The sequence below is a fragment of the Anabrus simplex genome, chromosome X (assembly GCF_040414725.1).
Source record: "Anabrus simplex isolate iqAnaSimp1 chromosome X, ASM4041472v1, whole genome shotgun sequence".
NCBI classification, from domain to species: Eukaryota; Metazoa; Arthropoda; class Insecta; order Orthoptera; family Tettigoniidae; genus Anabrus; species Anabrus simplex.
Window position 1 is genome coordinate 185,860,370 of NC_090279.1, and position 25,269 is coordinate 185,885,638.

A 25,269-nucleotide genomic window follows, 5' to 3' on the forward strand; every position below is an offset into this window, starting at 1 on the left:
TGAAAAGAAATTGAATACATATTGATTGGAATTCATATTACCTGTAACTAAAGAGACAAAAGTTTTTTTTTTCTTTTGCTAGGGGCTTTACGTCGCACCGTCACAGATAGGTCTTATGGCGACGATGGGATAGGAAACGCCTAGGAGTTGGAAGGAAACGGCCGTGGCCTTGATTAAGGTACAGCCCCAGCATTTGCCTGGTGTGAAAATGGGAAACCACGGAAAACCATCTTCAGGGCTGCTGATAGTGGGATTCGAACCTACTATCTCCCGGATGCAGGCTTACAGCCGCGCGCCTCTATGCGCACGGCCAACTCGCCCGGTGACAAAAGATTTAGTAATGGTACACACTTTGGTGAGATTAAGCCAGTGCTATGCAGTTGCTGTTTTTTCATTTTTTTTTGAGAATCATGTAGTCTGCACCTGTAGCTAAAGCTGTGTTTGCTCATCTCCTGAAACTGTGTCTGGATACACTTCCTGGACAATTGCACTTGTAATAAACACCTGAGAGACGGGATGGAAAACAGGTGGCACGAGCATCGGTAAATAGAGCAAATCCTTCTTCAAAAAGAGATTGGTGCAGCCACATTGTACATCTTTGATGGTGTAAGAGTACGGGTTCTTTCCCTCCCTGAGAAAACTTACTTCTTGAAATGGCCCCTCATCCGGGGTAGTCTTGAAAAAGAAAAGGGCCAATGTATCCTTTTAATGTAGCCACTTGACTTCCCTCCAGTTTCAGCTGGTTGCCATTGTTATTAACTCATTGATGTTGCAGAGGGCCTTCCAAAATTGAGGCAAAGTCAAGGAAATCATTACCTTGCATTTGTTTGACTATGAATGGCTCCTTTGCAGCCTGTCTCATCAGTTGTGCCCTATCATGATGGTGTTCAATATTACCTTCAAATTACTACTTGCATTTTTCTATACTACTACGATTTGTATTATTTTCCATATTGTAATAGGAAATGAAGAGCACAAGACTTCACACAGGGCATGTACGGTACATTAATGGAGTGACCCGGGGAGAGAAAGGTTTGTTCAAATAAAGTTCGTACAATTTTTTTAAGTGTCGGAATTTATTGATGAAAGATCAAATTTTATATCACCTCTGTATAGAAGATAAGTAGGGTATGACCTTTCCCCGGTCTGTGGCTGGCGATGCTCCTCATAGGCTGGCTGCTCCCCTCGTTCCACTAAGGATCAGCTTTCTGCACCACGGAACCATGACTCCTCCAGTGATGGAAGCTCTACACATTCTGGAAGGTCTGTATGGTCTCGAAGATCTAGCAGTCCAGGTACTGAGATTGGTCTCTTGAAATATAGACGTGAACGCACATACTTAAACTTGTGAATGTGTTAATTTGGAAAGTGGCTTCTGTGCAGATGAAAAAGGAATAACGAGTTCAAAAATTATTTATAATACCAATGAACTGTTCACTCGAAAGAATAGAGTAGTAACTTCACACGGTAGAATTACAATGAAATCTAACCTGTGGTTTAAGATTGATCATTTTGAAAATAAACTTTCACGTGGTTCCATATTTACTGGAATTGAACACGATCCAATCATCTCACTTTTGAGGGAAAAAATAGAGTTAAATGTTAATGAAATCAAACTACAAAATAAATAAATTTGCTGCTTAAAAATTTCTGTAGTACCCTCTCATACAGTTGAATGTAAATGGAATCGACAAGTTCAAATTACATGACACTTGGCATAAAATACGAGGATTGGGGCAAAAGTCATGGCAAATATTTTTTTTTTCTAGTAGATATGTGAACAGATCACAAACTTATATGTGTTGTGTGGAAACTTTGCAGGCATAGTGTGTATGCAGAACAACAGATGGCTCTGTCATAGCTGGTAGCGTACAGTACCACGTTGGGTAGAACAGTTCCAGCAAGGACGTGTGTCAACCAGTGATGAGCAATGTTCGGGACGACCTGTCAGTGTGCAGACCAACGTGGCACGCGCAGTCATCAAGCAGCTCCTGGATTAAGACAGACGATGGACGCTACTGGAGTTAGAGAGGGCAAATGGCATTGAGAAACACACCGTCCACAGGATATTGTGTAATGAGCTGCAACTGCACAAAATTGCATCGCGGTGGATACCGCATGCACTGACGGAAGTTCAAAGGTAGGTGCGCTATGCAGTATGTTCCGACCACCTTGCATGCTGGCAACAAGGTTCTTGTCACGAATAATCGCATCGATGAATTTTGGGCCAGGACATACGAACCAGAACAGAAACATCAGTCCACAGAGTGGCGACATGCTGGATCGCCAAGGAGGCAGAAGATCTGTCAGAATACTTCCCCAGTCAAATTGATGGTGATCTTCGTGTATGACATCAGGGGTGTCATTGTTTGCCACCTTGTTTCACATGGCAGAACAGTGACCGCACAGTACTTCAGGGATTTCCTGTTGCGACAGGTACGACGTGGCGTTCAGGAGAAACGTCCAGATCTTGTGGACAGTGCAATAATCCTGCACAACAATGCAAAACCACATAAGGCAGAGTGTGTAGGGCAGCTACTGCGATGGGGATGGGAAGAAGTAGTGCACCCACCGTACTCTCCCGACATTTGGCCCTGTGACTTTGATCTCATTCGAAAGATTAAGGAACCACTATGTGGTAGGCGGTTTGCAACGCGAGAGGACATTGCTAATGCTGTGCGCCATCAGATGACCCGATTCACACATGGTGCGGCAAATGCAGAGGCAGATGGTATTCAGCGCCTCCTACATCATTGGCAGCTTGTGGTGTCAGTAACAGGGGATTACTTGAGGGTCTTTAGGCCCAGGTTTGTCATGTCAACTTTATGTGTACTGTGTTGTCATTCTTTTGTACCGGGAAGGCCATATTGCCCTGTATACCACCGTAATAAATTAGTGTGTTATGATATTTCAGTGCTATTCATTGTCCACACATGTAGTTCACACCTTGTCCTTTCGTCTGTATATGTCACATTTTCCAACCAGACTGGTATCTTCAAAAAAGAATACAGTTGCCATGACTTTTGCTCCAACCCTCGTAGAGTCCTATGTCTTGGAGATAAATATTTACTCAATTCAATAAACCCTTTGATTTGTCAGAAAAGAAAATACTTTGCTTTGTGAAATTAGTCTTGTTCACATTCATAATGTAAATAATAATATTGGTCAAATAAATGGAAATTGATTCTGTTCGCTAAAAGTTTCTGTCAAAATCACACGTAAAGTCAAATTCTTCTTGAATAAACACAAGTCCTAACACACATTTCTTAGTCTTATGTACAGAACTGTTTTAAATACTTGAGAAATATTCTCCACTTGAGAAAAATTATAAGCTCTATAATGTTACAGAGTCTAAGTTAATTTGTCAGAGAAATATATCAATCACTTGAAAATGTTCTCGATTAAGGAAATACAAGTCTTACAAAACAGTACTACATGTATTAACTGTCAAAATATTTTAGCCACTTTGTTAACCTGAAATAATTCTATCACATTGAAACGCGAGTACTTGGAAAAAATGCAAGTTCTAACATACTTGTTTCAGATCGAAGACATAATCACCTTGAAATATAAAAGTTCAATTCTGTCACTGCAGAGTTTAAGTTCCTAGACTGTAGAAATAAATCAATCACTCGACACTTTGGCGAAATAATAATACCAATATAAATGGTCCCTTATTGGACATTATAAATTTTCCAGCTAACTCATTCTTGGTTGCCAGCGTTTCGCCCTCATGTGCTAGGTTGGGCTCATCAGTTGGTACCTAGCACACCTACCAATACGCTGGCTAGTGCATACCGTGGAGGCCACTGCGTAGGCTAACTGGAGCCACCGGCAGTGCCAATGCACTAAGAGACTTTGTCTCATCAAAAATTGATGCCTGCTTGGCCATCAGATGATATAGATGTTGATTCCCATAGGGAATCTGAAATATCTGTCCTGAATGAGCAAATTTATAATACCAATATAAATGGTCCGTTATTGGACATTATAAATTTTCCAGCTGACTCATTCTTGGTTGCCAGCGTTTCGCCCTCGTGTGCTAGGGTGGGCTCATCAGTTGGTACCTAGCACACCTACCAATACGCTGGCTAGTGCATACCGTGGAGGCCACTGCGTAGGCTAACTGGAGCCACCGGCAGTGCCAATGCACTAAGAGACTTTGTCTCATCAAAAATTGATGCCTGCTTGGCCATCAGATGATATAGATGTTGATTCCCATAGGGAATCTGAAATATCTGTCCTGAATGAGCAAATTTATAATACCAATATAAATGGTCCGTTATTGGACATTATAAATTTTCCAGCTAACTCATTCTTGGTTGCCAGCGTTTCGCCCTCATGTGCTAGGGTGGGCTCATCAGTTGGTACCTAGCACACCTACCAATACGCTGGCTAGTGCATACCGTGGAGGCCACTGCGTAGGCTAACTGGAGCCACCGGCAGTGCCAATGCACTAAGAGACTTTGTCTCATCAAAAATTGATGCCTGCTTGGCCATCAGATGATATAGATGTTGATTCCCATAGGGAATCTGAAATATCTGTCCTGAATGAGCAAATTTATAATACCAATATAAATGGTCCGTTATTGGACATTATAAATTTTCCAGCTAACTCATTCTTGGTTGCCAGCGTTTCGCCCTCATATGCTAGGGTGGGCTCATCAATTGGTACCTAGCACACCTCATTGCTCATTCAGGACAGATATTTCAGATTCCCTATGGGAATCAACATCTATGTCATCTGATGGCCAAGCAGGCATCAATTTTTGATGAGACAAAGTCTCTTAGTGCATTGGCACTGCCGGTGGCTCCAGTTAGCCTACGCAGTGGCCTCCACGGTATGCACTAGCCAGCGTATTGGTAGGTGTGCTAGGTACCAACTGATGAGCCCACCCTAGCACATGAGGGCGAAACGCTGGTAACCAAGAATGAGTTAGCTGGAAAATTTATAATGTCCAATAACGGACCATTTATATTGGTATTATAAATTTGCTCATTCAGGACAGATATTTCAGATTCCCTATGGGAATCAACATCTATATCATCTGATGGCCAAGCAGGCATCAATTTTTGATGAGACAAAGTCTCTTAGTGCATTGGCACTGCCGGTGGCTCCAGTCAGCCTACGCAGTGGCCTCCACGATATGCACTAGCCAGCGTATTGGTAGGTGTGCTAGGTACCAACTGATGAGCCCACCCTAGCACATGAGGGCGAAACGCTGGCAACCAAGAATGAGTTAGCTGGAAAATTTATAATGTCCAATAACGGACCATTTATATTGGTATTATAAATTTGCTCATTCAGGACAGATATTTCAGATTCCCTATGGGAATCAACATCTATATCATCTGATGGCCAAGCAGGCATCAATTTTTGATGAGACAAAATCTCTTAGTGCATTGGCACTGCCGGTGGCTCCAGTTAGCCTACGCAGTGGCCTCCACGGTATGCACTAGCCAGCGTATTGGTAGGTGTGCTAGGTACCAACTGATGAGCCCACCCTAGCACATGAGGGCGAAACGCTGGCAACCAAGAATGAGTTAGCTGGAAAATTTATAATGTCCAATAACGGACCATTTATAGTGGTATTATAAATTTGCTCATTCAGGACAGATATTTCAGATTCCCTATGGGAATCAACATCTATATCAACTTTGGCGAAAACCGTAGACTACTATATCGCAGCACGTACCTCCACACGTTGGGTCTCAACTTTGGGATTTCACTGATCTCACACGGGAATCTGCTCCCCTTATATACGAAAATCATGGGAACTGAATTCATTACGTTACACTGAATATCTTCTTTAATCCCTGGTGGATTTTCATCAAACTTGGTAGAAATGAAAATGTTAAAGGGGCCAAGTAGGAAGACGTAGTTGTAGAATGTTCGATGGCTGATGCAATCTCACCGTGACAAGGCGAGGAAGGATCTGACATCAGCTCCGCATCACACACAGCCTACATGCTAGAGTCAGCTGTTCAGTTGACGGGTGGCTCGTATTTCAAGTTTGAAATGCGTGCACATTATGCTGGACCAGCATTCCTGGTACAATATGTGTATGACCAGAACCAGCAATTTGTGATCAATAGTATCAAAGGTGGCTGAATCATGTAGTTCAGCCAGGCACAGGGCTGCAACATGATTGCTTTTTATTTTGTCCACCACATGTAGTACATGCTTAACTTCTACCTTGAAAACTCTATACGCACTCATAAAATACTCTTTCATGATAATAGTTTTAATCAAAACCTGCTGGACATAACATTCTTTATAGACCCACAACCATGATTTTAGTACATCAATGCAGAAAACGACACATCATATCACTGATGCTATTCCAGATTGGTTTTAGCACACTATACACATACGAGAATCTCATATTCCTCCACAACGCAAACTTGCTAACTCTATTTGAGCTATATTTGAAGTTAACACACTTTACCCACCCGCTTCCCAATTATTCTCATTGACTGGGATATCCAGTGAACTGCATGCCTTTTTGTTTTAAACACTGCAGGAAGCACTACAGATAATTGACGAAGGTCTGCTACAAGAACTCAAGAAAAGATATTGAGAGGGGAACTTCATGCATGCAACATGTAACAACAATAATAAAGATAGCACGCAGTGTGCAAATTTAGTACATTAACCTCTACAGTAACTTGTTAGTTGTTTTTCTCTCAACACAGAATTTGGCATCTATCAAAACAGATTCACATAGATTACACATACACTGTTCTTCTGGTTGGTGGTAACTCTTATTTGTGCAAATAAGATGATGGAAACCATGCAATGCTAGTCACGTCATCGTATGTCGTTGAGTTCACAGTTCGCTCGCATCCAGTCTATTTGTTATTGCATGTGTGTATTTTTTGTTAAAATGCTATTTATTCGGGGCGTCGACCTAGATCTTTTGCCACTACTGTGCTCCATACGTTATGAACCTGTGTGTATTTGGAAATTGCGGAAGTGTAAAGTATTGGATGTGAGGAAAGGAACATTAAGGATGACACAAACACACAGTTCCCAGGCCAGGGAGATTAATAATGTACAATTTTAAAAACCTGACCCAGCCAGGAATCGAACCCGGAGCCGCCGGGTGACAGGCGGACACATTGCCACCTACATCGCGGGGTCAGACTTATGTGTGGTATAAAACTCCATCCATATTTCATCAATTTTAGCTTTCTGCCCGTTATGGAGTTGTATATATGCTTTCAAAGAGGGCAATGTCATCTGACGACTGAGATAATCAGTGCAGAAAGTTTGTCTTGTCAATGTATATACAAGCCTTCATTATGTACTTTTTGACAGGTATAATGCCCACATCACAAAAATTGCTTTAATTTAATTCTTTCTGTCTTCTAGGCAACAGGGTTTCACCAAACAATATTTCTTCAAGAGCTATGATTTAAATGGGCTCAGTGGATTCGAATCTTCATTTTGGATGTCTGGAAATGGGTAATGTAATTCAATAAATCATGATTTGCAAGTACTTGATAAAAATGTGAGGCACCAGTAAATTGCAAAATATTGTTCAAATTAGAGAGGGCAGTCTTGTGCTATCAGGGTTGTGTATTGTTCCATGAATTAGATCCTACCGAGCTCGATAGCTGCAGTTGCTTAAGTGCGGCCAGTATCCAGTATTCGGGAGATAGTAGGTTCGAGCCCCACTGTCAGCAGCCCTGAAGATGGTTTTCCATGGTTTCCCATTTTCACACTAGGCAAATGCTGGGGCTGTACCTTAATTAAGGCCACAGCCACTTCCTTCCCAGTCCTAGCCCTTTCCTGTCCCATCATCGCCATAAGACATATCTGTGTCGGTGCGACGTAAAGCCAATAGCAAAAAAAAAAATTAGATCCTATCATATTACTTACCCAGACCTTGAATCAGTATACTACACTTGGTACCGTGAATGATGTGTTTTAACCACAGAACAGTATTATGATTACCGAATAATTAATTGGCAGCCAGGTGGGTCCAGATCACTGTACTTTTTTTCCTACACAGATAGGTACAGTGGGAAGGCAGGGATGAAATGGCTTCATAGAGTAGTAAAATTAGCATGGAGTGTTGGTAAGGTACCTTCAGACTGGACAAAAGCAGTAATTGCACCTATCTATAAGCAAGGGAACAGGAAGGATTGCAACAACTATCGAGGTATCTCATTGATTAGTATACCAGGTAAAGTATTCACTGGCATCCTGGAAGGGAGGGTGCGATCAGTCGTTGAGAGGAAGTTGGATGAAAACCAGTGTGGTTTCAGACCACAGAGAGGCTGTCGGGATCAGATTTTCAGTATGCGCCAGGTAGTTGCAAAATGCTACGAGAGGAATAGGCAGTTGTGTTTATGTAGATCTAGAGAAAGCATATGACAGGGTACCGTGGGAAAAGATGTTCGCCATACTGGGGGACTATGGAATTAAAGGTAAATTATTAAAATCAATGAAAGGCATTTATGTTGACAATTGGTCTTCAGTGAGAATTGATGGTAGAATGAGTTCTTGGTTCAGGGTACTTACAGGAGTTAGACAAGGCTGTAATCTTTCACCTTTGCTGTCGTAGTTTACATGGATCATCTGCTGAAAGGTATAAAATGGCAGGGAGAGATTCAGTTAGGTGGAAATGTAGTAAGCAGTTTGGCCTATGCTGACGACTTAGTCTTAATGGCAGACTGTGCCGAAAGCCTGCAGTCTAATATCTTGGAACTGGAAAATAGGTGCAATGAGTATGGTATGAAAATTAGCCTCTCGAAGACTAAATTGATGTCAGTAGGTAAGAAATTCAACAGAATCGAATGTCAGATTGGTGATACAAAGCTAGAACAGGTCGATAATTTCAAGTATTTAGGTTGTGTGTTCTCCCAGGATGGTCATATAGTAAGTGAGATTGAATCAAGGTGTAGTAAAGCTAATGCAGTGAGCTTGCAGTTGCGATCAGCAGTATTCTGTAAGAAGGAAGTCAGCTCCCAGACGAAACTATCTTTACATCGGTCTGTTTTCAGACCAACTTTGCTTTACGGGAGCGAAAGATGGGTGGACTCGGGATATCTTATTCATAAGTTAGAAGTAACAGACATGAAAGTAGCAAGAATGATTGTTGGTACAAACAGGTGGGAACAATGGCAGGAGGGTACTCGGAATGAGGAGATAAAGGCTAATTTAGGAATGAACTCAATGGATGAAGCTGTACGCATAAACTGGCTTCGGTGGTGGGGTCATGTGAGGCGAATGGAGGAGGATAGGTTACCTAGGAGAATAATGCACTCTGTTATGAAGGGTAAGAGAAGTAGAGGGAGACCAAGATGATGATGGTTAGACTTGGTTTCTAACGATTTAAAGATAAGAGGTATAGAACTAAATGAGGCCACAACACTAGTTGCAAATCGAGGATTGTGGCGACGTTGAATAAATTCTCAGAGGCTTGCAGACTGTATGCTGAAAGGCATACCAGTCTATAATGATAATGTATGTATGTATGTAGATAGGTCTCATGGCGACAATGGGATAGGAGTGGGAAGGAATCGGCATGGCCTACATTAAGGTACAGCCTGGTGTGAAAATGGGAAACCACGGAAAAACATCTTCAGGGCTGCCGACAGTGGGATTCGAGCCCACAATCTCCCGGATGCAAGCTCACAGCTGCGTGACTCTAACCGCACGGCCAACTCACCCAGTATGATCAATGTACCAACCTTAATGCAAATAATATTGGCACCTCAACATTTTGCCACCAATTTTGAAAAGAAAAAAAAATTATGTGGGAATCATTTGTATATATAGAAAGTTCAACAATTATATGAAAACATTCCGCCCAGATCCATTCCTGGTTAGATACAGTGTTCACAGTCCACCCTAACTCCTTGATCAAGTTTGATCAAGTTTGTTACCTGTCTCTATCTCATCTCTGGGTTGGAGAATATAAAATGAGCAACGCTAGTAACAACGTTCCTTACGCACCCATTCACTCTTATAATGATGCAAGAGTGCCGCTCATAGTGTCGGATGGGATGTGCAATTCAGTGGGCTTGGCAAGCCTTTTGGCTTGATGAGGAAGAAAGCACAAAACTACCTCATAACTCATTTTCCAAATACACCTCTTTACTCACATTGAGACTTGATCTAACAGCTGATAACATATTTGTTCAGAATCAAACCAGCCTCTGACCGGATGACTCAACAGATATAAAAACATTTCAAATAATAAAATGTATATTAATACTGTCCCTGAAAAACAGTTCATAATGTTTTTTAAACATATAACTCTTTTGACACGGACAGTTCAATAAAATATTTGAGCATAACAATTTATTTTATAGGCAAACACAATGTCAAACATTTTCCTATAATGAAAATCAGCACACAGTTACTTGGACAAAGATATACTAGAGGACATGCAAAACAGATGCCTTGCTACCAATTGAGATTAGTACTGAACGAGTGAAAATAAAAGATCTGCCTGGCTGTGGTATGCTGACCAACTTCTTTCTGTGACACTACAGAGGAGCAAGTCCGCTTGTCATATAAGCCGTATAGTTTCAAACACGACCAAGTCCATCTTTTTCACGTTCTGATGTTTTGACTTCCATGGATTCCTCTTTACAAGATAAATACAACGGGAATGAAAGTGGGTTTCAAATCCAGCCAGATCTCATTTAAAATAGCAGCAAAGAATGACGTTTCATATCAAACTCGGCCAAGTCCCTGTTAACCCGCACGGGCCAATAATCCTGCGCTATCCAGTCACATGTTTTCTTCCGGTAATATGGCAGCCTGACGTTTGTTCGACTCACATGTGGTGGTTTTGTTTGCGTGTATTTTAATAAATATTTTATAAATAATAAATATATACATAATTAATTGGTCATTTTTAATAGTATTCATATTTGCTGTGCAATAAAATGGAGGAAATTAATAAACACCGTACCAGAAAGCGGCAACGTGATCTTTCCACCTTGAAGCGCATGAGGGAAAAACAGCTGAGATGAGTACAATCAACGTGTTGTTAGTGGTGATTTAATCAAGGCTCGGTGATATGTTTTGAAGGCGCGATGGTATTGAATAGGTATAATATGAAGAATATACATTGAAGTAGCTACATGAATCTATATATTTGCAAAATATACACTATTTAAATGTTAATTAGCCTTTACATTGGTTATAATGTTGGGTAATTTTACACAAACATAATGTTTAAAATAATAATCTTTAAAGATTGTTCACTAAATCGTATATAATTTTTAATCATATTTGTTCTAAATAAAGTCAAGATGAACACAGTTGGAAAATAGACCTAATCTAGATTTCTTTTTTCTGTAGGTATTAGCCCACATTTTCTAATCTAAGTTTCAAAGATGGACAAGTCCTCTTACGTAAGTTTCAAAATCGGCCAAGTCCCACAGTTAGTTTCAAACATGGTCAAGTCCAAATTTTAAATACATTTTTCAATTCATATAATATATTTAGACTGTGAAAATTGTGTGGTAAAGAATCAGAAGCCTCTGCTAAGCAACATAAAGATTAAAGTGTCTGACTATATATGAATTAATAACCTAAACAAGTTTTTTGCTTCTCCTGAAAAAAACAGCTCAATGGACTTGGCCAAGTTTGAAACTATACGCCTCATATCTTTAGCAAACTTCATGTGCAGCATCCTCAACAGATACAACAGCCAAGTTAAAATTGTTCTTAAAATATTTTATGCATTTTTGCAGAACCTGGGATAGCATTGCAAAACTCCAGTTGGGAATTGCTATTCTTATCCTCAATGAAGAGTATAGGATCTCTTAAGATCCTACTCTAATATGACTATTGAGGAATAATTTCACTGTAATATGGAGTATGTTAACTAAAGACCAACTGCCGTATAATATTCTATTCCTGATTCATGAATGTCATTTTGAATATTGCCTTATTTTAAAATCTGAAAAGTTTCTGTAGAAATTATTTTCTTGAACACCAAAGTTGCAATCTGATGTGTGGCTTTGTAAACAAACATACAGCAGATTTCTAGATTTCTAGCTGGGACGGAAAGAGGTTCAAATCAATAGCACAAGCAAATTTGTAAAGCTCCTGTAACATTAGAATCATTTATTACAAACATTCCCATATTTACACATCAGCTGTCAATCAGGTAGAAATTCATAAGCACACATCTTCAATTTGAAATTCACATAGCATAGAAATATATTCACATCTCTGCAAGGTTTTTATAATTGTTTAATTTAACTTCAATGTTGCCATAGATAAAAGCCTCTCTACAGAACATGGCAGGAATTGAGCTGATTGGTTGATGTTCTATATTGTTCTTGTTCACTTTCACAGTATAGTCATTTGATAACCAGACCATTTCACTCTTGGCATAGCACATAATTTGCACTATAAGAATATATTCCTACATCATGCACATGAAATACTTCACATCTAAGAATCTGTAGGTATATTAAATGGATAACAATTTAAACTATGAAGCATGCCATCATCAGCATTGGAAAATCCCTAAATAGCAATGAAAGGACAATAATATTGAACGTGTTCAAACATTTATGAACAAATATTACACAGTAGTTTTAAGGAATCTCATAGAAAATTAACAAGAACTGCAGCCTAAGGAGAGCAAAACAACTATTATGGTTCGGGCATATATGACCTTGCTAAAATACGTCATGAACGAGAAAGATGAAATATGCATTTAAACTGTGAATCTAAGTCCTATAGTCTGTTGGATGTGGGAATCTTAGAACAATAGTTTACATTTCTTTTACATTTACAGGTATGGAACTAAGGAAAGCCACAGAAATGGTTGCAAATAATAAATGCAGAACATTCCTTAATGAAGAAATACAAGATAGTAAGAAGACTACAGACAGATATTAAATGAAATCTCATATTAGGAATGGCTTACCCCTGGAGCAGGTGCATGATGGACAGTTGACACACACCTATTTTTTAAAAGAAATGTTAATAGTTGCATTTTTTGACAGGTATAATGCCCACTTCACAAAAATTTCTTTAATTCTTTCTATGTCTTCAAGGTTCATTTTTGTGAGATGTTTCCATATTAAATTCAGTTCACATGTTATGATTGGTATTATTTTTAATTGGAGTAATATCAATGGTGTATGTAGGGATAACTTTTTAATATTCCTGATCCTGTTTGTTGCAATGGTAGCTGCTGCCATTCCTTCTTTTACATGCTACATATATACTGTGCTCTGCAACATATGCAATAGGGTTTCACCAACAGTATTAACAGTATTTCTTCAAAAGCTATGATTTAAATGGGCTCAGTGGCTTCGAATCTTCACTCAGGGTTCAGTGTCTTTCAGTACCGTTCAAGGACATTGCCACCAATCATATCTGATAATTTTATTCTCCACTGATGCATTCATGTTAAAACTAAAAGACGTTGGACACTGCTGGGTGACAGGTGTCCCCCATACACATTTTTGTGCAAATATATTCTTTTTAAACATGTTAAGTTTTACTCCATTTCCTACACATAAATCTAAGTGAATACCAATATACCCACACTAATCTCACCAGTATACATGCGCCGAAATCAAGTTATTTCTGTCTGTAACCAAAGGCTTGGATATTGTTGCAACGGCATCAGGAAAATCGACTTCTTATTATGTCAGCACCAAAGTACAGAACGATGCCACGCACTGTGAACACTTGGCCATAAGTAGTTTGCTAAATAATTCATCTAATGACAATGATTAAAACCTCTTTAAGGATGAGGAAAGTCGCAATGAAAAAGATCAAATTATGGCTCGTGATCATGAAAGGGAATCTGAGCGGGAAGCGGAGGAAAAGTGTGAAGTGGAGACACCAAATGAAAGGAGGTAGAATGAATCGCCCAGATATTATATGGGAAATTGTGGACAGATATGGAGAAAGAAACACATAATCCCCATATCCAAACCACTAGGGACAATATAGTACCATATTTACCACGAGTAAATGGTTGCATATATGCTCAAATTACCTGATTTTTGTTTTATATTTTATATGGGAAATTGTGAAGAGATGGAGAAAGGAATCAATTTCATATCAGTAGATACAATATAATCAGACATTTAATAGGAGTTTATACATTCAATTTAACTTATTTTTGTTTAAAATTTCAGGACATAAATATATGTGATATTGTAAGTACTTATGATATAGATGTAGATTCCCATAGGGAACCTGTAATATTTGTCCCAAATGAGTAAATTTATAATACCAATATATAGTTGGCCCATTACTGGACTTTATAAATTTTCCACCTAACTCATTCTTGCTTGCCAGCATTTTGCCCCCAGTGTATTAATTTGGGCTCATCAATTGGTAAATATCGCACCTACCAACACACATGGCTAGTGCATACCGTGGAGGACAATGGCTCCAAGTAGCCTACACAATTTCCTCCATGGTATGCACTAACCATATGTCTTGGTAGGTGTGCTATTTACCAACTGATGAACCCAACTTAGAACACTGGGGCAAAATGCTGGAAACCAGGAATGAGTTAGCTGGAAAATTTATGAACTCTGGTAATGGACCAACAATATTGCAATTGTAAGTACTTATTTATAATCTTCATAAATATACAACAAATCAGGTAATACTTCATCCTTGAAAGAGCTCATACATATAACAATTTCTTCATTAGCACCCTGGGCAACACCTGTCTCCCAAGTTCTCATTTGTGTTACCAAATTGCAGGCGCTTGTTCTAGGCTTAAAGCTCAAATGATGCATGGATGTCATTCCTAAGTACTACCTAAACAATATCCCTCTTCAAGGCTAACTTCCAAGTCTTCAATCTATTCTGGGACTCATTGCAATTACGGTTTGGAAATTAAATATTCCTTGTATGTACCAACAAATGAGTTCCAAAATTCATCCCATTCCACACATCAATCAGGATGTCTGACTAGCATATGACGCTTCAAATTTCCCTGACAACTATGGCCTTTACCACATACAGCACATGCAAACAGTTTGGTATCACAATGAACTGAATAATGTGACCTCAGACTCCCTTGTCGAGCAAAGGACTTTCCACATGTCTTGCAAGAGAATTTCAGTTCCCCTGAATGAACTAAACGGTGATCCATCAAAGCAGAACGTCGCTTGAAAGTCCTCTTGCAATCAGTACAGCAAAATGGTCTTTCATTTGAGTGAACTAATTGATGTCTGGTCAGTGTAGGGTTGTCTCTAAACTTCATGCCACATATTGAACATAAAAACAAAGCAGCTTCAGAATGCTTCAATTTATGCTTCGCAAGAGAAGAGCCATGCGCAAATGCTTTCCCACAAGCCAAACAAGAAAATATTTTTGATTCAGAATGAGCTATTTGGTGTGCCCTTAAGTTTTCACGATGTTTGGAGGTTTTCCCACATACTGAACAAGAATATGGTCTATCTATAGAATGGACCCTCATATGACGCGTTAGAGTTGAATTACGTGTAAAGAATTTTCTGCATATGGTGCAAAAAGTATAACCTTTTTCATTTCTAGTTTTAGAGTTCCTAATGGTAGAGCACTTTGTAGGCAGTTTCAAGCTCTCGGACGTCGCCTTGCCACTGAAAAAATACAATTTTAAAAAATTTATAACATTTACTCATTATTGGTACAGAAACTAAACACTCACATTCAACAATGTATTCTCTGCGTAGTGAGAAATGATGCATGGTTTGTGGCACTAGTGAGACTACAGAGCTACCCACAAGGCATGAGTCATCCCAGTTATACAAGCCGCTTCAAAATAAATATCGGAGTTGTAAGCCTCAATAAGTACTCATTACATTGAACTTACAATTGTAAGTAACACATCAAACGTAAAAGAAACTCAAACAGTTCGTTCTACAAATGTTCATTCCTGTATGCATGCACTGGTTCCTCTGTCTTATGTCAGAAAGCGCTTACATACCTGTCGCATGCACTGGTACGAGTCAAGTAGCTAGCTCTTCCAGTAGCAAAGATGGTGACAGGGGAACAGGAAGTTTTTTGTGTTTTACATTTTACAGGGACGGAATTTGTAGGTAGAGTGCAACGTGCGTTCCATATGAAGTTCCATTGTAATCCTCTTAAGCGACAACATCCGTAAATGGTATCATAAGTTTGAAGACACTGGCTGTCTTTGCAAAGGGAAGAGTACTGGATGATCAACAAAGGAAGCAAGCGCTGAACAAGTGCGAGTTCTTCACACGTAGCCCCAAGAAATGAGTTCGGAGGGCTCGTTGCGAATTAGCAGTTCTGGTGATGTCAGTGTAGAGAGATTTAAGGGGGCACTTACAGTTTCCAGGTGGAACAAGCTCTAAGGCTTGACGAAAATTTTCAAGTTCATGCCGTGTTCAGAAATTAATCAACATTTCACTGAAGGGGACATTTGAACTCTCATAATGTGTGCATCTAGGGGTCAGGAAATCCAAACGAGATGGTAGAGTTGCAACTAACTCCTCTAAATTGCATCTTTCTTGTGCCATATCCCAGCAGAAAGTCTATGGGATATTCTTTTACACTGAAACAACTGTAACTGGTGTTTCTCATCTTGGTATTCTTGAACAATGTCCCTTCCCTAATTACAAGAAGCAGAACCAGATAACTTTATTTGGAAGCAAGATGGTGCGACGCCTCATTGGCATAACTCAGTATGCAATTGGTTACATGTTTTTGTACCCGACTGCTGGATGGGCCGCAAGAGTCTGGATGACAGAGTTGTTTAGCATGGCCTCCACATTACTCTGATCTGATGTCATGCATTTTTGCTTTTAGGGATTCGACAAAGATCGTGTTTTTACCTCCGCTGCCAGCTGACCTAACCAATTTAAGAAACAGGATTGAAGCAGCTCTTGCAACAATTACTCCAGACACGCTGAGCAAGGTATGGGTCGAACTCTGCTATCGACTCGATACGTGCCGTGTAAAGAATGGTGTTCACATTGAACACTTGTAGGACAATCTGTTAGTGTTGCCCTTTCACTTGATGTAGTCCATTATTCACAAATTTAAGTTCAATATAATAAACACTACATAACCTTAAAACCCCTATACTCATATTGAAACATCCTGTATTAAAACATAATTTTTAAAAAAGAGAAACTTTTCCCTGTGCAAAAAGCTAATGATAAATTCAATAAATGCAATAAATGAAATCTAAATATTGATAATGATAACTGGAGCATCTCTTGGGACCAAGGCTTATGGTAAGACTAATGTGACATCACTTCTATCACACAATTTGTAGCATTGCACAAATTTTTTTGGATGACTCCCAGCCATAAGATATCCTCATGTAAAAAAGGCACGAAAGTTATTTATGGAACTCGTACATAAAGCTTACCTACATTTGCATGAGTGAAAAGATTTAAGCATTAAGCTGTGCGAGAAAAGCCAATTGCATTAAGAGAAAATAAGGTTTTGCATAACAAAATTACTGGGATTCCTTCATTTACACTGCTTAAGTAAATGCATATTCTTTTATATTATGTATCATAAGTGCATGTCTCTTGAAGCACACCGAGAGTAGTAATGTAAAGTAGGCCATTATTTGTCGAGGACACGCAGCCTCAACCCAAGGAAAAGCATCACATTCTGTACTAGCAAGCAGCCATTGAGTCAGGGTTGTTTATTAGAGTGCGATGTTGGTTTGTGTATTATAACGTGAAAGAATACAATGGAATTCTAAAATATATTACTTCATACATTTCCATTTATTTGGAAACATCATCCTGTATTTATAGGCTGTCATAGAAATAAGGTAAAACGTATCAAATTTTAACCCCTTTGTATTAAAGAAAAGGTACAATAGGCATAATTGTAAAAATAAGAGTTGGGGAATTATAAAATGTCATAAGAGAAAAGTATGTTAAACTGTCATTAATGAAAACATTTATTTATTTAAATTAAATACAAATATCATTTGTAAGATAGAATAAATTAATTAGGTTGATAATAAAAATATTATAAGAAATTTTATAGTTAAAAATTAATGTGGTTCATTTCGAAACTTCCATCTTCATAAATTTAATGGTTCTTACTTTGGTTTATTGGTCCCTGAGAAAAAACACATCAATTTAATAATTTAATATTCAAGGGGGGGGGGGAGTTAAAAAACCACTGCTGACTGAATTTTATGTGGGACTCGATAGAAACTACAGTTTGCTTAGCCTGCTTATTGATACAGTTGATAAAAATATGATCTGCCCCATTTAACACATTCACGCCCATCATCTGAGTGGCTATTTAAAGGGCTGGTCCAGCTATTCCAGCTGTTAGTGGCAGAGCAAACAACAACGAATTCTTTTCACAATAAGTTCTAAACTGAACAAGATATGGATACAAAATTTTCCACATACCTTGATGAAGTCCACTAGTATCTCTGTAGGGCATGGTAGGTAATGTCACACTTTCCTGGGTGAATGGAAACACTACACATTCCAAAAAATCGTGTGTTTCACTAATAATTTTATTTTTGAAGCACACTTTACAGCTTCTTCAGGGGAACTTGTCTATATTTGATGGTGGAAACTTTAAGAGAATATGCTCTTTTCTCTTTCCATCTAACCTAAATGATGGATCCTTGGCCGGTGCCCTTTTTGGTGGCAAAATTGCAGGAGGTTGACTTGGAGCTGATGACGTAGATGGAGCTGAGATTTCGGAGAGAGGTGACTGTACTTGTATGTTGGAATCACTTTTTACCCCGTTTTAGAATTGCCTGGTGTTCCTTTAGATCTTTTGGTACACCCCTATTTGACCGTATTGTTCCATATATGGCAGTGTTCTTTTCCCGTAATTGTTTTGCGAGTCCAACACTATTTGTAATAATTATCCATATAGACTGTATACCCCTGGCCAAGATAATTTTCAAGCAGCTGAAAAACTGTGCTTTGTAAATTCGCATCACTTGCATCATTTATATTGTCCCTACACGCCATGGTTATACTTCAGAACGTGATTATACACACGCTTGTGCAATCGCAAACCGACTACGCAGCTAGTTGTGCGAGCGCTAGGCTACCTTCAGAAAAAAACAAAGAAAGTGCATTGGGAGGGAAAATCGCCGTGGCCATGTGGTTTCAGGTGAGTAAAAGCATTCATAAGGGTATTACTTTCATCTCTCTTGCACATATTTGTGACCAAAATAGATCCCAGCTGCGTAGGAACGACTCCAGTTCAAGGTTGAGGTTATCCGGGCTAACTCGGATACGGTCCACAGCATGGCCACGCATTATAGGCAATTACTCGGATACGGGCGTGAATGTGTTAACATGCATTTTTCTTTTTGTGTGTCATGGGTAGAGTTTTGTTTTAATGAATACATGATCATAATTTTTTAATAGGAAAATGACTTGTGATATTTGTGCTTTTAATGTATATACCAAATTAACACAGAAAGTCAACCCAATCTTATGGAGAACAAGCTTGCAAATAACTACACTAATCAAAAAAATAAATTTGTCACTTTTTATATGTTCAAACCTGTTATATATATATATATATATATTGGAATGAAAAGTCATGCACTGACAACAAATGTCCATATGATAATTAAGAATTGAAATGTTAAGACTTCTTTCGATAATCAATGCAAGTCATTGCACAATGTGTCATAAACAGAGTGGTCCCCGCTCATACACCAAAAATACACTGATTAGCCAGAACATTATGACCACCCAACTAATAGCCACTATCTCCACCTTTGGCATGGATAACAGCAGAGACGCGTCTTGGGATGGAAGCGATGAGGCCTTGGTAGGTCGCTGTAGGGAGCTGGCACCACATCTGCACATATAAGACACCTAATTCCCATAAATTCTGGGGAGGGGAGCAATGAGCTCTGATGCGACGTTCAATCACATTCCAGATGTGTTCGATCATGTTAAGATCTGGCGAGATGGGGGCCAGCACATCAATTGCAACTTGCTACTTTCTTCCTCGAAACACTCAATCACACTCCTGGCATTATCTTGTTGAAATGTGTCACTGTCACTGGGAAAAATGATCGTTATGAAGAGATGTACGTGGTCTGCAACAAGTGCATGAATACCTCTCGGCCTTCATGGTGCCTCGCACGAGTTCCACTGGACCCATGGATGCCAACGTGAATGTTCCACAGAGTATAATTCTGCCGCTGAAAGCTTGTGTCAAGGAGCTGATCCCTTGGAAGAAGACGTTTTCGCACCATCCCATCGGCATAATCGAAAAGGTATCGGGACCTAGCAGACCATGCAACGCTCTGCCACTGTGCCAACATCCAGTGACAATGGTCACGTGCCCATTTCAGACGTAGTTGTTGATGTCATAGTGTTAACATTGGCACACGCATGGGTTGTTGGCTACAGAGGCTCACCCTTAGGGGTGTTCGGTGAACTGTGTGTTCAGACACACTTGCACTCTGCCCAGCATTAAAGTCTATGTTGGTTCCACCACAGCTCGCTGTCTGTCCTGTTTTACCAGTCTGCCCAGCCTACGATATCCAACATCTGTAAAGAGGAGTGGCCGCCCAACCCGTCAATGTCCGGACGTGGTTTCACCTTGTTTTCGCCACGTGTTGAAGACTATCACCACAGCACTCCTTCAACACCCAACAAGTTGCGCAGTTTCCGAAATGCTCATGCAGAGCCTCCGGACCAACACAATTTACCCGCAGTCAAACTCTGATAGATCACATGCCTTCCTCATTCTACACATGCACAGCACACTCGCTCCTTTTTTGTGCTACTTGCTTTACGTCGCACCAACACAGATAGGTCTTATGGCGACAATGGGATAGGAATGGGCTAGGAGTGGGAAGGAAGCGGCAGTGGCCTTAATTAAGGTACAGCCCCAGCATTTGCCTGGTGTAAAAATGAGAAACCACGAAAAATCATCTTCAGGGCTACCGATAGTGGGGTTCGAACCTACTATCTCCCGAAAACTGGATACTGGCCGCACTTAAGCGACTGCGGCTATCAAGGTCGGTGCCCACTCACTGATACTGCATGCACCGTGCATGTGTCTGACCACCAGTCATTTCTCGTCAGGTGATGCTCCTATCACGTTGACGGGTTTATATCGATGTTAGGTAGATGGTCATAATGTTCTGGCTGACCAGTGTAGTCTGAGGTAATTAAGAGTCTTAATAAGGAGTATAGCCACCCCCAGCATGGATAACGGCTTTATAATGCCTTCTCAATCTTCCCGACAAGGTGCCGCATGTTCAGTTGAGAGAGACACTCTTTCTAAAGCCACATATACACTTGAGCATTCGCCCCGAATGAGCATGCGTTGCCGATGCGGGAGCGCACAAGCACGACTCGCATGCCAATCTGTTGAGCAAGTTTCCACTGTGTTCGGACCTCGTGCGGACCAAGATCACCGTCTGTGTTTTGCCTGACCTGAGGCTACAATGGTGAATCGAAAATTGATCGTCGCCAGTTATCATTTTATTGTTATATTGCATTCCTTGAAAAAAAAAAGGAAAAAGCGGTGGTGGCAAAGAAAACTGTATGAAGAGAGATGCAATGCTCAATTGTTAAAAACGATCGGACATCTAACAGATGACAATGTTAAAATTTTACGAGAATGTAATCCGAGGATTTTGAATGGATATTGCATAGTATCAGGGCTATGATTGAGAGAGAGGACACAACATTTAGGAAAGCCATATCTGCCAAGGAACGCCTAAATGTGACACTGCGATTTCTGGCTACAGGAGACTCTTACACTAGAAGTACCTCTTCACAATTTCAAAACAAGCCATTGGCAGAATCATTCCTGAAGTGTGCCAAGCCATCGTAGCCTCCTCAAAGTATTATGTGAAGGTATTGTAATAAACTCGTCCTTGGGGCTCCACAGAACGGGATACTTGTGGTAGTACCCCACTAGGATAAGAGAATTATCATGGGACAATTCCATTACAACTTGAAATTATATTTCACACTCTTCCTTCACTTCACTTGCAGGAGCGAGATCGCATATGCATTGCGACAGCAGAAGCAGTCGGCTCATACTGTTCGGGCTACCTCGCTCGTCATTAAGCGTCCACACTGAGCACGAACAGAGCACGTGCTCACTTTGAGGTACCGACAAAATTCGGATGGGGTTGAGGCATGCGGATCCATTCGGTTCGCCCTGTATTCATATGAGTAAAACTGGGCAAACGCATGCTCATTCGGAGCGAATGCTCAAGTGTATACGCGGCTTAAGAGATGAGCCATGCACAAATGCTTTTCCACAGGTAGAACAGGAAATTTTTTTGAATCAGAATGAGCTATTTGGTGTGTCAGATTTCCATAATGTTTGAAGGTTTTACCACAATCTGCACAGGAATGCGGTATATCTGTACAATGAACCCCTCGTATGACGCATCAAATGTGAATTACGAAAAAAGAATTTTCTGCATATGGTGCAAAAATTATAGCCCTTTTCATTCATTCCTAGTCTTTGAGTTTATTATGGTACAGCACTATGTTGGCTGTTTCAAGCTCTCTGACAATATCATCTTGGCACTGAAAAAGATACAATTTTTTAAAATTCCATAACATTTATTCATTATTGGTTCAGAAACTAAATGCTCTCATGCAACAATGTATTATCTGTGTAGTGGGATATCATGCATGGTATGCAGCACTAGTAAGACTATACAGCTTACCACAAAGCAAGATGAGTCATCTCAGTGATATTAAAAACATAATGAAAAAAAGAAAGCTTTCCCTATGCGATAAGCTAAGGATAATGAATTCTTTTTTTAATAAAGGAAACTCAAATACCGATAAGGATAGCCTTCTTAAGGGACCATTTGGCGTATGGCAACAACTAATATGACATCACTTCCATCACACATTTATTTGCATTACACAAATTTTTGAATGACTCCCATCCGTACGACATATTCATATTCCCAAAGAAAGGCACGAAAGTTATGTAACTCGGACATAAACCTTACCTACATTTGCATGAGAAAAAAATATTTAAGCATGTGGCTAATGTATAAATTACACAAGTGCATATATAATTTTACTAAATACCACAACAAAAGTATCAATTCTATGGGAAGAAACATTAAAAGGAGTTTCGTATCCCACTGTCGCCAGCCCCAAAAATGGTTTTATGATGTTACTCATTCCCGTTTTCACATCAGGCAAATGATCCAGCTGCACCATAAGGCCACGGCCGGTTCCTTCCCACTTCTAGCCCTTTCCTATCCCATCGCCACCATAAGACCTATTTGTGTTGGTATGACATAAACCTAATTGCATTAAAAGGGAGTAAGGTTTTCCATAACAGAATTACTGGAATTACTTCATTTAAACTGCTTAAGTGTGTATTCATACGTATTATATATCATAACTACATGTCTCTTGAAATACACCCAGAGCTGTAATGTGTAGTAGGCTATGATTTGCCACAGACATGCAGCCTCAAAACAAAGGAAAAACAGCAGAGGGAGAGATCAGCACATTATGTGCTAGCAAGCAGGTATTGAGGCACAGTAGGGTGAGATGTTGGTTTACAGTGGAATTCTAAATTACAGTACTTAACTATATTCACTTCTCCTTCCCCCCTTAGTGTTAAAAGAAAAAGGTATAATAGGCATAATTGTAAGAATAACATTTGGGTAATTACAAAATATAAAAGAGAAAGATATGTTAAATTGTTAATTATGAAAACATGTATTTTTTTTTTGCTAGTTGTTTTACGTCGCACCGACACAGATAGGTCTTACGGCGACGATGGGACAGGAAAGGCTAGGAGTGGGAAGGAAGCGGCCATGGCCTTAATTAAGGTACAGCCCCAGCATTTGCCTGGTGTGAAAATGGGAAACCACGGGAAAACCATTTTCAGGGCTGCCGACAGTGGGGTTCGAACCTACTATCTCCCGAATACTGGATACTGGCTGCACTTAAGCGACTGCAGCTATCGATCTCAGTAAACATGTATTTAAATTAAATACAAATATAATTCATACGATAGAATTGACAATTAAAAGTGTTTTGTTTGCAATCAACTAATTTTATAGTTAAAAATTGATGCTGATTAATTTCAAAACTTCTCACCTTCAATAAATGTAATAGTTTTTGTTCTGAATTCTCTGTCCTTGAGGTAAAACAGACACAAATGAGTTTTTTAATGGGGATTCCAAAAAAACTGCTGACTGAATGTTATGTGCCACCAATACTGCAGCAGCATCCATATTGTCACAGCCTTGAGACTGGGACTTTGGTAGAAAATGCAGTTTGCTCTAGCCTACTTATTCAGTTTTTTTTATACAAAATATTTTGTTCTGCCGCATTTAACCTGCATTTTTCTGTTTGTGTCTGCTACAAAAATATGGATACCACTCATGGGTAGCGCCTTCTGTTTGAATGAATTGGGAGTAGTGGTTTAAATTTATATAACAAATTAATGCAGAAAGTCAATCTTATGGAAAACAAACTCGCACATAACTACTAGGATCAAAAAATTAATTTGTCACTTTTTTATAAGCTCAAACCTCTATGTTAAAAAGTACATATTTGAATGAAAAGTCACGCAATGGCAACAAACCTCCTTGCTAGTTGCTTTACATCGCACTGACACAGGTAAGTCTTATGGCAAAGATGGGATAGGAAAGGGCTAGGAGTGGGAAGCGTCCGTGGCCTTAATTAAGGTACAGCCCCAGCATTTGCCTGGTGTGAAAATGGGAAACCATGGAAAACCATCTTCAGGACTGCCGACAGTGGGATTCGAACGTACTAGCTCTCGGATGCAAGCTCACAGCTGCGCGGCCCCAAATGCACAGCCAACTCTCCTGGTAAACCTCTTTGCAACAATACAGAATTGAAATGAAAAGCGTTCTTTGGATACTCAACGCACGTGCAATATACAAAGTGGTCCATGGTAATACACAAAATTGTTAGGTGGTAACTAAGAGTCTTAATAACGTCTTAATAACATCTTAATAACTCCTAGCACGGATAACAGCCTTCCAATGCCTTCTCATGCTTCTGGACAGGGCACCACATCTTCACTTTAGACAGACATCCCCACTCTTCCAACAGGTCATCTCTAAGGGCTTGTAGTATTTGGGATGGTAGATTTCTTCCTCAAATACATTGCTCTATTTGGTGCCAGATGTATTCGATTGGATTCAAATCAGGACTTCTGGCCAACCACACCATTTGTTGCATGTAGTGCTCTTGCAGCAATCTCCAAATGATGTTTGCATCTTGTGCTCTATTCTCCTCCCAACAAAAGAGTAAAATAGGCATTAAAAAAACATTCAATACAACTCTGCAAGTTCCAAA

General features: G+C 39.7%; 2 protein-coding genes across 7 annotated transcripts in view; one reads left to right on the top strand and one right to left on the bottom strand.

Annotated features, from left to right (window-relative positions):
- The window catches only part of LOC136886285 (uncharacterized), a 64,941-nt gene extending 52,052 nt beyond the window's left edge, over nt 1–12,889 (top strand). Inside the window, exons 6-7 of the mRNA XM_067159012.2 lie at nt 7,376–7,468; nt 12,780–12,889. Of these exons, the coding sequence (XP_067015113.1) occupies nt 7,376–7,468; nt 12,780–12,819 (133 nt within the window). The 3' untranslated portion in view covers nt 12,820–12,889. The remainder of the gene's footprint in view (nt 1–7,375; nt 7,469–12,779) is intronic.
- LOC136886283 (zinc finger protein 1 homolog) overlaps nt 12,068–25,269 on the bottom strand; it is a 134,293-nt gene continuing 121,091 nt past the window's right edge. For all 6 annotated transcript variants that reach the window (XM_068230644.1, XM_068230647.1, XM_068230646.1 and 3 more), the window contains one exon: nt 12,068–15,582. In XM_068230644.1, coding sequence (XP_068086745.1) covers nt 14,913–15,582 — 670 coding nt within the window. In that variant the 3' untranslated portion in view covers nt 12,068–14,912. The remainder of the gene's footprint in view (nt 15,583–25,269) is intronic.